The 13421-nt window shown below is 39.1% G+C and overlaps 1 protein-coding gene and 1 long non-coding RNA gene across 4 annotated transcripts in view; one reads left to right on the top strand and one right to left on the bottom strand.

The window, feature by feature from the left end:
* LOC132362679 (uncharacterized) overlaps nt 1-621 on the bottom strand; it is an 89964-nt gene extending 89343 nt beyond the window's left edge. Inside the window, exon 1 of the long non-coding RNA XR_009502439.1 lies at nt 526-621. This is a non-coding gene — a long non-coding RNA (uncharacterized LOC132362679). The remainder of the gene's footprint in view (nt 1-525) is intronic.
* Nucleotides 622-628: 7 nt separating this feature from the next.
* Nucleotides 629-13421, top strand: part of CLINT1 (clathrin interactor 1) — a 67807-nt gene continuing 55014 nt past the window's right edge. For all 3 annotated transcript variants that reach the window (XM_059917599.1, XM_059917598.1, XM_059917597.1), the window contains exon 1: nt 629-861. In XM_059917599.1, the coding sequence (XP_059773582.1) occupies nt 821-861 (41 nt within the window). In that variant the 5' untranslated portion in view covers nt 629-820. The remainder of the gene's footprint in view (nt 862-13421) is intronic.

Below are 13421 nucleotides of genomic sequence, written 5' to 3'. Positions count from 1 at the left end.
AATATACACCTGCCAAGTTCTTGGGCCTGTCATAGTGTTGTACTGCTGTTTTTATACAGTTTCCCAGGGAGTGTGAACTGAATTTCTGAGCTTTATAATACAATATTTAACAAGGATATCAAGTAGCTGTCTAAATATAAGAGCACTGTATCACAGAATTAGAGTGGGATAGGTTTTAAAATACAATCTCTTCAATTTACAAGGATGTAAACTAAAGCCCTGGGAAGGAAGTATATTTGGACATTTGGAACCAAATACAGCGTTGCTTCTGTCAATGAGGAATACATATACCAATCACACTTCCTTATATGTAATCATTATTAATAACATAACAATGCTTTATATTTGAAAAACAAGTTTGTGTGACGAGATTCTATACCGGTGGTTCTGAAACGTGAGCATGGAGGATTTGTTAAAGCACAGACTGCCGACCCCACCCCTAAGAGTTTCCGGTTCTGTGGGTCAGGGGGCTGGGGAGGGGTGCGGAGAACCCCGAGAATTTAAGAGGAACCCTACTAATCTTACCTCAGCAACTCTCTCAGCTTAACTGGCCCGCTTGGCGCGCTCAAAGAACTACAAGTCCCAGCGTGCCCCGCGCGCAGCGGGAGGAAAGTCGGGCACTTCCGCTCCACGCAGCGCCTCTGTCCCCGCGTCTCGACGTGTCACTGGCGGCGCCGCGGCTGTGGCACGATAAGGCGCTGACTGGGGGAGTTTGAGGCGGCGGCGGCGACCCCGGCCTGGATCTGTCCCGGCGCGGAAGGGTTCCGGGGTCCTTGGGGAACAGGAAAGGGAGGTGGCGGCTCAGCCCGCTCGGGGCACGATGTTGAACATGTGGAAGGTGCGGGAGTTGGTGGACAAAGCGTGAGTATCGGGGGTCAGTTGTGGCCGAGGCCCACTCGGGGGAGGGGCGGGGGGAAAGGGGATCCGGGTCTGCGCGCGGGGCTTCCCGCGTCACGCCCCCCGTCTCGGCCGGCCCCATCATGGCGCCGTCCGGCAGTCTTCTCGGCCCCGGGCCGCGTCCCGAACCGCCAGTCTGGGAAGGGACCCTTCCTCGTTCGAAACATCCTCTTAGCTCCCTTCTCTCTTAAGCAGGCCTTCCTCACCCTGCCTCTACCCCCACCCTTCTAGGCACAGACACTTTGGTCGGGGAGGGGGCGGGGTTGTCTAGAGATGGGTCAGTGCCCTGGCCGGGGAGCTGTCTTGGCCCCAGGCTTTGGGCTTTGCCTCCTGGGCAGCAGCGAAAGCTTGCGGGTGGAGGACTCACTTCACTGGCTCTCTGTGCACCTCAGAGTGTGGTGCAGAGACCTTAGGCCTGGTCGGGAGGTGTCCTTTACCTTTCTGGGTTTCTTTTAATTCCTAATGAACCTGAAGTGTTGGAGTGGGTGGTAGGTGTAACAAGTGGCCACTGTGGTCAGACTGAAGTTACTCAAGAGGAGACGCTTTTCTAACATCAGTGAGAGTGGATCACCACATAGCTTACTGCGATTCTTTTCCTCTGTTTCCTTTTCCACTACACTTCATTTTTGGAGGGCCACTTGTTCCACTTGGTTTAATTAACAAGTCATTGAATTAACAAGAAATTTCCCCTAAAGAAGGAAACAACCCAGGTTTATATCCTGTTGATCTACTTTTAACTTCCCTGACAGGTAAAATGACTAATATATAGTTGATTTTCTTTAAGATTTAAGTGGTAACTTTAGTATCTTACACTTAAATTGAGTGTATCAAATAGATACAACAGTGGTTAAGTAAGGTCTGCTAGGCCAGCAGGAAATAAAGTTTAAGAATTTTCCCCTTCCTTTCGGAGTTTAGTGATGATACAATGTGTGGTGACAAAAACATTTCATTTGTGCCACTCACCCAACCTAAAATCAGGAAGTGTAGATGGCAAATTCTTGAGGCTTTCTTGACCCCAGAAAAAATAATTCATTAAGAGATACAAACTACTAGGTATAAAATAAATTAGATCCAAGGATGTAATGTACAGCACAGGGAATATAGCCAATATTTTATAATAACTTTAAATGGAGTATAATATATGAAAATATCGAATCGCTGTTGTACACCCGAAGCTAATATTATAAATCAACTATACTTCAATAAGAAAAAAATTCACAGTGGCTTGGGTAATACATCAGATAGAATTTAGAGTCTGACCATATTTTCAAGTTTTCTGTGCTACCAAGAAGGCAGTTGAGTGCCTAAGGAGCACAGGTTTGTGAACCTGCAGAGCTGGATTCAAGCTCTGTAACCTTGGCAGATTACTTAACCTTGAAGTGCCCCAGTTTTCTCAGGTGCAATATGAAAATAATGATAGATACTTAGAGTGTTGTTGTGAGAATTAAAGGCTAAGGACTTAGATAGCATATAAAGCCCTTACTACAGTAGGTTTAGATCAGTATGGTTTTGATAACTATAGCAGATGTTCTGCATCAAGAGTAAGATTAAACTTCATTAAGAGAGAAGCTCCATGTTTGAAAAGTGATTTGGTGATTTTGCTTTATCAACTATTTATTTGACCGTTAAGTTCTCAGTCCTTTATTTTAGGTTTGTTTTGCTATTTATATAACCTTTGCTTTCCAAAGATAAAATAAAATCATGTGTTTTTTTTTCAGATCCAGGTTTGTTGGTTGTTTTTTAATATTTGGTGTAAGACTAGGATACCAGCTTAAATAGTCTTTAAAAATCCAAAAGTCTCTACAAAACTATCTCTTTATTTCTTAGCCAGAGGACAGTGGAAGAAAAACCACTAAAAAAACTCTTAGGGGACTAAATCTGTAGTACTCAAACATGTGAAGAGACTGTACATTTTTCAGGAGACAAATCAAGGCAATATTTCTGCTTTAATTATTCGTTTCATATTGTTTTTATCACCTTTGTTACTAATTTTCAAGTGCTTCAGGTTAAATTTGTCACATAAATAGTTATCAAGTCAATCTAATGGAAGACCTGCTGTTGAAAAGTAACTTCTCTCTTCCTTTTTACTTCCCAATTTAGAATGGAGACTTGAACCAGGTTATTCAAGAACATGTAAGAATGTTGCCACCAAGGACTTTTTAAAGCTTTCGTGGGTGTCTGACACATGATATTAGGATTACAACATGAGGTTATTTTACTGATGAATACTCAGAATTTAATTTTCATCTTTCACTGGCAGGAGAGAAGAAATTTTTCCCCCCAAATGAAAGCATTTTACAGAACCAGTACCTGTGGCACTGTGCGCATTTACACCTTAAATTGCCATAATGAAGGTGAAGCAGATCCATAGAACCGCTGTTCTGATTATCAAGGGGATAAGGTGATGAGGAAACTTGCAAATGAGGAAACAATGAAGTGACTAAGGACTGCTCTGGGAGCTTTGTTGAATAGAAATGAGGCTTTATATGATAGAGCACTGGCTAGAGGGTTAGGAGACCTGGCTTCAGATTCTGATACTGCCTTTTAAATTAGCCGTATGTCTGATTTGAGGCAGAATCACATGACTCTCCAGACCTTGGATTCCTTATCTTTAAATTGATGGGATTGGGCTAGAGTAAGACTTTTTCCAACTTCGCTGGCATATTGGAGGCATGAATTTCTATCGGGGGCAAAAAAACAGAGCAAATATTTCATAAGAGCAGATAAATTTTAGAAAGTTATTATCCTCCAGAGACAGTTTCAGCTGAAAAAGGAATTTTGTTTAAATGTGGCAATCAATAAATGTTATATTTAAATGCTTTATGCAGTAAATAAGTGCAACCCATGACTCTGGAAAATTAGGACTTTTATTTAGCATATATCCCTACCCATTGAGGTTTACTTCAGAAAGAAAAATGTGGTCTTTCAAAATGTGTCCTCTGGAGCTACTGTTAGATCCAGCATGGTGGCAGTTCTTAAGTATAATGATATATTTCAAATACTGGCTTTTGAGATTTTGTAGACTTTTATGGAAGGTCAGGGAGATATTTTCCACAATTGTTGCACCTACTGGTGGTATTAAATGGCTCTGTTTTGCAGAACATTGTGGAACTGAGGAAAAGCAGATAAAACCATAGGCCAGCCAGAGCTTGGAGTGCCAGTTTCCTCCCACTTGTACTCAAGTTGCATTAAAGAGAGCAGTGGCAGGAAAGGATAAGTGGCACCACTCCCACCAACTGGGAAAAGCTTGACCATTGTCATCCTTTGACCTGCCTCCCTTTACTTGAGGCTGTAATAAAATTGAACACTTTTATATTTTGTTTTCCTGTTTATGGTATAAATTGAAAGTTGCTACAGTTCTGTTGTCTTTTTTCTTCAAATTTTGGAAATGCAGTGAAGGTAACCTGGTAATGGTCAATCAAACTGCTCCTTACTGTTCAAGCCCAGCCAATCCTTCCTTTCATTCAGGGAGTAATATTAACAGTAAATCTATTTCATCAGTGGCCCGTATTCTTTTTATGATAGTGATTCAAACAGGGCTGGCCAAGGTCCTAAGGCAACTACTGTAGATACTCCACCTTAAGTTATTCTCTTAAGCATAGCTTGCATTTTTTTTTCCCCTGTAAGCTGATTTTTGTTGGTGTTATTTGCATGATTTTAGTTTCTAAATGGTCACATAATGTAATAGAATTGTGGAAACTACTGATCTAGTCTAGCTGACCCCAGAGGGAGAACCCTTTGCTTTTATAGAAAATATTTCATTTAGTTATTTCAACAGATAATACATTTATTATTTATTGGAATAGTACTGTATTTTCTGAACTTGAAAAATACAATACCTGCCTTCAAGAAATTTGCCACTGCAAATTGGTGCACTTGAACTATCATTGGTTTTCCACTTCAGTCCTCGGATGTGTTCCCCCTATTTCCCTATCTTACCAGTAAATCTCTGTTCAGTTTGCTTCTTAGAACTTGAAAACAAAGGTGATTTTCAGCTTTCTAGTCTCCCCCTATCAACTTTTCTTTAAACCAATTGTTATTGCTGAAACAGTAAATTCATTATCCTTCCTTTCTTCTAGTAACTGGACACAAGTAGATATTAAGAATTTAATTGCAAAGAAAGATGATTTTATCTTTGCCAGCATTTCTTAGTAGTGATTTTCTGTAGTTCAAATTAGTCTGTTTAGTACCATTGCCAAGGTGCTTTTAAAAAGCTCTTAGCTGCCTCTTACGTTTTCCTGTGCCCTTCCTGTTTTCAAGTAGTTTTTCATTTGTTTACTATGCATCCACTCAAAGTATTTGGCCTTTTTTATTTTAAGTACCACTTAATAGTACTCACTCCTAGGTTTTACAGTATGGCTCCACAGTTGAACCTTTTTCTATGCTCTTGTATTATTTTCTTACTTATTTCCAATGTTTATTTAATATTTCCTTTAAGAAAAAAAGGAAGAGTATAGGCAGCTTAAATAACTTTTTTTAGTCTTGAAGAAATTTTATTGTCTTATCTTTAATATTTAGATCTGTCTAGTTGGAATTTACTTTTTGGTTTTTATTATGGAAAATTTCAAATATATCCAAAACTGGAGGGACTGTTGTAATGAACCTCTGTGTACACAGACCTAACTTCAGCAGTATGACTAGTCCTGCTTTATCTGTGCCTCTGCCTACCACCCCCACTCCGTATTATTTTGAAGCAAATTCCAGACACTATCATTTCATCTATATCAATCTGCAAAAATAGTCAACTTTTTTTTTATCATAACCATAATACCATTATCACACCTTTTAAAAAGGATGATTACTTGATATCAAATGCCCAGTCAGCATTTGTTTCTCATTTGCCTCATGATTCCTCTTTGATGTTTCTGAGTTGGTGGGTATATCTCTTGATTCTTTTAATGTGTAGGCTCAATCTCTGTCTTCTTCTTTTCCCTCTTAAGGTTTACGTGTTAAAGAAACTGAGTTTTTTGTACATTCCTCAGTTTGGTTTTTGCTAATTGGATCCCATAGGGTTGTTTAAGTGTTTCTCTAACCTCTGTATTTCCTGCAATTTGGTAATTTTATCTACTCACTTGATAAATTCAAGTTCCAATTTGGAGGGCAGCAAGACTACTTCATAGATTCAAAGTACATTTTTAGTACTTGTAATGGGTCTTATGTATAAAGATTTAGCTCTCTTTAGTCTCAACTGACATTACTTAACATTCTGGGACAATGTATTTAACTGTTTATTCTTTTTTTTTTTCCTAAGGTGTCACTTCATATGAGCTTTCATTGTTTAGTCTAATTATGTGTGTGTGTCCATCTTTATATATTTTTTAAATTAATTTATTTATTTTTGGCTGAATTGGGTTTTTGTTGCTTTGCGCAGGCTTCTCATTGCGGTGGATTCTCTTGTTGTGGAGCACAGGCTCTAGGCGCGAGAGCTTCAGTAGTTGTGGTACACAGGCTCAGTAGTTGTGGCTGGTGGGCTCTAGAGCGCAGGCTCAGTAGTTGTGGCGCTTGGGCTTAGTTGTTCCGCGGCATGTGGAATCTTCCCAGACAAGGGTTTGAACCCGTGTCCCCTGCATTGGCAGGTGGATTCTTTTTTTTTTTTCTTCTGACTGGTGACAATGTTCTTTATTCTTTTCCTTCTTTTCTACTAATTTTTTTTTAACATCTTTATTGGAGTATAATTGCTTTACAATGGTGTATTCGTTTCTGCTTTATAACAAAGTGAATCAGCTATACATATACATATATCCCCATATCTCCTCCCTCTTGCGTCTCCCTCCCACCCTTCCTATTCCACCCCTCTAGGTGGTCACAAAGCACCGAGCTGATCTCCCTGTGCTATGCAGCTGCTTCCCACTAGCTATCTGTTTTACATTTGGTAGTATTTGTAAGTCCATGCCACTCTCTCACTTTGTCCCAGCTTACCCTTCCCCCTCCCCATGTCCTCAAGTCCATTCTCAATGTCTGCGTCTTTATTCCTGTCCTGCCCCAAGGTTCTTCATAACTTTTTTTTTCTTAGATTCCATATATATGTGTAAGCATACGGTATTTGTTTTTCTCTTTGACTGACTTCACTCTGTATGACAGACTCTAGGTCCATCCACCTCACTACAAAAAACTCAATTTCATTTCTTTTTATGGCTGAGTAATATTCCATTGTATATATGTGCCACATCTTTATCCATTCATCTGTCGATGGAAACTTAGGTTACTTCCATGTCCTGGCTATTGTAAACAGAGGTGCAATGAACACTGTGGTACATGACTCCTTTTTTTTTTTTTTTAATAAATTTATTTATTTATTTTTTGGCTGCATTGGGTCTTCGTTTCTGTGCGAGGGCTTTCTCTAGTTGTGGCAAGCGGGGGCCACTCTTTTTTTTTTTTTTTTTTTAACATCTTTATTGAAGTATAATTGCTTTACAATGGTGTGTTAGTTTCTGCTTTAAAACAAAGTGAATCAGTTATACATATACATATGTTCCCATATCTCCTCCCTCTTGCGTCTCCCTCCCACCCTCCCTATCCCACCCCTCTAGGTGGTCACAAAGCACCGAGCTGATCTCCCTGTGCTATGCGGCTGCTTCCCACTAGCTATCTATTTTACATTTGGTAGTGTATATATGTCCATGACACTCCCTCACCCTGTCACATCTCACCCCTCCCCCTCCCCATATCCTCAAGTCCATTCTTTAGTAGTTCTGTGTCTTTATTCCCATCTTGCCACTAGGTTCTTCATGACCTTTTTTTTTTTTTTTTTTTCCCTTAGATTCCATATATATGTGTTAGCATACTGTATTTGTTTTTCTCTTTCTGACTTACTTCACTCTGTATGACAGACTTTTAACTCCATCCACCTCATTACAAATACCTCCATTTCATTTCTTTTTATGGCTGAGTAATATTCCATTGTATATATGTGCCACATCTTCTTTATCCATTCATCCGATGATGGACACTTAGGTTGTTTCCATGTCCTGGCTATTGTAAATAGAGCTGCAATGAACATTGTGGTACATGACTCTTTTTGAATTATGGTTTTCTCAGGGTATATGCCCAATAGTGGGATTGCTGGGTTGTATGGTAGTTCTAATTTTAGGTTTTTAAGGAACCTCCATACTGTTCTCCATAGTGGCTGTATCAATTTACATTTCCACCAACAGTGCAAGACGGTTCCCTTTTCTCCACACCCTCTCCAGCATTTATTGTTTGTAGATTTTTTTTTAAAATATTTATTTATTTATTTATTTATGGCTGTGTTGGGTCTTCGTTTCTGTGCGAGGGCTTTCTCTAGTTGTGGCAAGTGGGGGCCACTCTTCATCTCAGTGCGCAGGCCTCTCACTATCGCGGCCTCTCTTGTTGCAGAGCACAGGCTCCAGACGCGCAGGCTCAGTAGTTGTGGCTCACGGGCCCAGCTGCTCCGCGGCATGTGGGATCTTCCCAGACCAGGGCTCGAACCCATGTCCCCTGCATTAGCAGGCAGATTCTCAACCACTGTGCCACCAGGGAAGCCCTGTAGATATTTTGATGATGGCCATTCTGACTGGTGTGAGGTGATACCTCATTGTAGTTTTGATTTGCATTTCTCTAACGATTAGTGATGTTGAGCATTCTTTCATGTGTTTGTTGGCAATCTGTATATCTGCTTTGGAGAAATGTCTGTCTGGGTCTTCTGCCCATTTTTGGATTGGGTTGTTTGTTTTTTTGATATTGAGCTGCATGAGCTACTTGTAAATTTTGGAGATTAATCCTTTGTCAGTTGCTTCATTTGCGAATATTTTCTCCCATTCTGAAGGTTGTCTTTTCGTCTTGTTTATGTTTTTCTTTACTGTGCAAAAGCTTTTAAGTTTCATTAGGTCCCATTTGTTTATTTTTGTTTTTATTTCCATTTCTCTAGGAGGTGGGTCAAAAAGGATCTTGCTGTGATTTATGTCATAGAGTGGTCTTCCTATGTTTTCCTCTAAGAGTTTTATAGTGTCTGGCCTTACATTTAGGTCTTTAATCCATTTTGAGTTTATTTTTGTGTATGGTATTAGGGAGTGTTCTTATTTCATTCTTTTACATGTACCTGTCCAGTTTTCCCAGCACCACTTGTTGAAGAGGCTTTTTCTGCATTGTATATTCTTGCCTCCTTTATCAAAAATAAGGTGACCATGTGTGTGTGAGTTTATCTCTGGGCTTTCTATCCTGTTCCATTGATCTGTATTTATGTTTTTGTGCTAGTACCATACTGTCTTGATTACTGTAGCTTTGTAGTATAGTCTGAAGTCAGGGAGTCTGATTCCTCCAGCTCCGTTTTTCTTTCTCAAGATTGCTTTGGATATTCGGGGTCTTTTGTGTTTCCATACAAATTATGAAATTTTTTGTTCTAGTTTGTGAAAAATGCCATTGGTAGTTTGATAGGGATCGCGTGGAATCTGTAGATTGCTTTTGGTAGTATAGTCATTTTCACAATGTTGATTCTTCCAATCCAAGAACATGGTATATCTCTTCGTCTGTTTGTATCATGTTTAATTTCTTTCATCAGTGTCTTATAGTTTTCTGCATACAGGTCTTTTGCCTCCTTAGGTAGGTTTATTCCTAGGTATCTTATTCTTTTTGTTGCAGTGGTAAATGGGAGTGTTTCCTTGATATCCCTTTCAGATTTTTCATCATTAGAGTATAGGAATGCAAGAGATTTCTGTGCATTAATTTTGTATCCTGCTACTTTACTAAATTCATTGATTAGCTCTAGTAGTTTTCTGGTAGCATCTGTAGGATTCTCTATGTATAGTATCATGTCATCTGCAAACAGTGACAGCTTTACTTTTTCTTTTTTTTTTTTTTAAATAATTAATTAATTTATTTATTTTTGTCTGTGTTGGGTCTTCGTTGCTGTGCATGGGCTTTCTCTAGTTGAGGCAAGTGGGGGCCACTCTTCATCACGGTGCGCGGGCCTCTCACTGTCACGGCCTCTCTTGTTGCGGAGCACAGGCTCCAGACGCGCAGGCTCAGTAGTTGTGGCTCACGGGCCTAGTTGCTCCGTGGCATGTGGGATCTTCCCAGACCAGGGCTCGAACCCATGTCCCCTGCATTAGCAGGCAGATTCTCAACCACTGCGCCACCAGGGAAGCCCTACTTTTTCTTTTCTGATTTGGATTCCTTTTATTTCTTTTTGTTCTCTGATTGCTGTGCCTAAAACTTCCAAAACTATGTTTAATAATAGTGGTGAGAGTGGATAACCTTGTCTTGTTCCTGATCTTAGTGGAAATGGTTTCAGTTTTTCACCATTGAGAACGATGTGGGCTTTGAGTTTTCTGGTGGCATCTTTAGGATCCTCTATGTATAGTATCATGTCACCTGCAAACAGTGACAGTTTTACTTCTTCTTTGCCAGTTTGTATTCCTTTTATTTCTTTTTCTTCTCTGATTGCTGTGGCTAAGACTTCCAAAACTATGTTGAATAATAGTGGCAAGAGTGGACCTCCTTGTCTTCTTCCTGATCTTAGAGGAAATGCTTTCAGTTTTTCACCACTGAGAATGATGTTTGCTGTGGGTTTGTCATATATGGCCTTTAATATGTTGAGGTAAGTTCCCTCTATGGCTACTTTCTGGAGGGTTTTTATCATAAATGGGTGTTGAATTTTGTCGCAAGCTTTTTCTGCAGCTATTGAGTTGATCATATGGTTTTTCTCCTTCAATTTGTTAATATGGTGTATCACATTGATTGATTTGCGTATATTGAAGAAACCCTGCATTCCTGGGATAAACCCCACTTGATCATGGTGTATGATCCTTTTAATCTGCTGTTGGATTCTGTTTGCTAGTATTTTGTTGAGGATTTTTGCATCTATGTTCATAGTGATATTGGCCTGTAGTTTTCTTCCTTTGTGATATCTTTGTCTGGTTTTGGTATCAGGGTGATGGTGGCCTTGTAGAATGAGTTTGGGAGTGTTCCTCCCTCTGCTATATTTTGGAAGAGTTTGAGAAGGATAGGGGTTAGCTCTTCTCTAAATGTTTGATAGAATTTGCCTGTGAAGCCATTTGGTCCTGGGCTTTTGTTTGTTGGAAGATTTTTAATCACAGTTTCAATTTCAGTGATTGTGATTGGTCTGGTTATATTTTCTATTTCTTCCTGGTTCAGTCTTGGAAGGTTGTGCTTTTCTAAGAATTTGTCCAGTTCTTCCAGGTTGTCCATTTTATTGGCATATAGTTGCTTGTAGTACACTCTCACGATCCTTTGTATTTCTGCAGTGTCAGTTTGTTACTTCTCCTTTTACGTTTTTAATTCTATTGATTTGAGTCTTTTCCTTTTTTTCTTGATGAGTCTGGCTAATGGTTTATCAATTTTGTTTATCTTCTCAAAGAACCGGCTTTTAGTTTTATTGATCTTTGCTATTGTTTCTTTCATTTCTTTTTCATTTTTATTTCTGATCTGATCTTTATGATTTCTTTCCTTCTGCTAACTTTGGGGTTTTTTTCTTCTTCTTTCTCTAATTGCTTTAGGGGTAAGGTTAGGTTGTTTATTTGAGATGTTTCTTGTTTCTTGAGGTAGGATTGTATTGCTGTAAACTTCCCTTAGAACTGCTTTTGCTGCATCCTATAGATTTTGGGTCATTGTGTTTTTGTTATCATTTGTTTCTAGGTATTTTTTAATTTCCTCTGGTTTCTTCAGTGATCTCTTGGTTATTAAGTAGTGTATTGTTTAGCCTCCATATGTTTGTATTTTTTACAGATATTTTCCTGTAATTTATATCTAGTCTCATAGCTTTGTGGTCAGAAAAGATACTTGATACCATTTCAGTTTTCTGAAATTTACCAAGGCTTGATTTGTGACCCAAGATACGGTCTATCCTGGAGAATGTTCCAGGAGCACTTGAGAAGAAAGTTTATTCTGTTGTTTTTGGATGGAATGTCCTATAAATATCAATTAAGTCCATCTTGTTTAATGTATCATTTAAAGCTTGTGCTTCCTTATTTATTTTCATTTTGGATGATCTGTCCATTGGTGAAAGTGGGGTGTTAAAGTCCACTACTATGATTGTGTTACTGTCGATTTCCTCTTTTATGGCTGTTAGTATACGCCTTATGTATTAAGGTGCTCCTATGTTGGGTGCATCAGTATTTACAATTGTTATATCTTCTTCTTGGATTGATCCCTTGGTCATTATGTAGTGTCCTTCTTTGTCTCTTGTAATAGTCTTTATTTTAAAGTCTATTTTGTCTGATACGAGAATTGCTACTCCAGCTTTATTTTGATTTCCATTTGCATGGAATATCTTTTTTCATCCCCTCACTTTCAGTCTGTATGTGTCCCTAGGTCTGAAGTGGGTCTCTTGTAGACGGCATATATACGGGTCTCGTTTTAGTATCCATTCAGCCAGTCTATATCTTTTGGTTGGAGCATTTAATCCATTTATATTTAAGGTAGTTATTGATATGTATGTTCCTATTACCATTTTCTTAATTGTTTTGGGTTTGTTATTGTAGGTCTTTTCCTTCTCTTGTGTTTCCTGCCTAGAGAAGTTCCTCTAGCATTTGTTTTAAAGCTGGTTTGGTGATGCTGAATTCTCTTAGCTTTCACTTGTCTTTAAAGGTTTTAATTTCTCCGTCAAATCTGAATGAGATCCTTGCTGGGTAGGGTAATCTTGGTTGTAGTTTTCTACCTTTCATCCCTTTAAATATGTCCTGTCAGTCGCTTCTGGCTTGCAGAGTTTCTGCTGAAAGATCAGCTGTTAACCTTACGGGCGTTCCCTTGTGTGTTAGTTGTTGTTTTTTCCTTGCTGCTTTTAATATTTTTTCTTTGTATTTAATTTTTGTTAGTTTGATTAATGTGTGCCTTGGCGTGTTTCTCCTTGGATTTAACCTGTATGGACTCTTTGCATTTCCTGGACTTGATTGACTATTTCCTTTCCCATATTAGGGAAGTTTTCAACTATAATCTCTTCAAATATTTTCTCAGTCCCTTTCTTTTTCTCTTCTTCTTCTGGGACCCCTATAATTTGAATGTTGGTGCGTTTAATGTTGTCCCAGAGGTCTCTGAGACTGTCCTCAATTCTTTTCATTCTTTTTTCTTTATTCTGCTCTGCAGTAGTTATTGCCACTATTTTATCTTCCAGGTCACTTATCCTTTCTTCTGCCTCAGTTATTCTGCTATTGATCCCTTCTAGAGAATTTTTAATTTCATTTATTGTGTTGTTCATCACTGTTTGTTTGCTCTTTAGTTCTTCTAGGTCCTTGTTAAACGTTTCTTGTATTTTCTCTATTCTATTTCCAAGATTTTGGATCATCTTTACTCTCATTATTCTGAATTCTTTTTCAGGTAGACTGCCTATTTCCTCTCCATTTGTCAGGTCTCGTGGGTTTTTGCCTTGCTCCTTCACCTGCTGTGTGATTTTCTGTCTTCTCATTTTGCTTAACTTACTGTGTTTGGGGTCTCCTTTTCACAGGCTGCAGGTTTGTAGTTCCTGTTGTTTTTGGTGTCTGTCCCCAGTGGCTAAGGTTGGTTCAGTGGGTTTTGTAGGCTTCCAGGTGGAGGGGACTATTGCCTGTGTT

The sequence above is a fragment of the Balaenoptera ricei genome, chromosome 3, assembly GCF_028023285.1.
Source record: "Balaenoptera ricei isolate mBalRic1 chromosome 3, mBalRic1.hap2, whole genome shotgun sequence".
Taxonomy (NCBI): domain Eukaryota; kingdom Metazoa; phylum Chordata; class Mammalia; order Artiodactyla; family Balaenopteridae; genus Balaenoptera; species Balaenoptera ricei.
The sequence above is the reverse complement of the archived record's forward strand: the minus strand, read 5'-3'. Positions and strand labels throughout refer to the sequence as shown.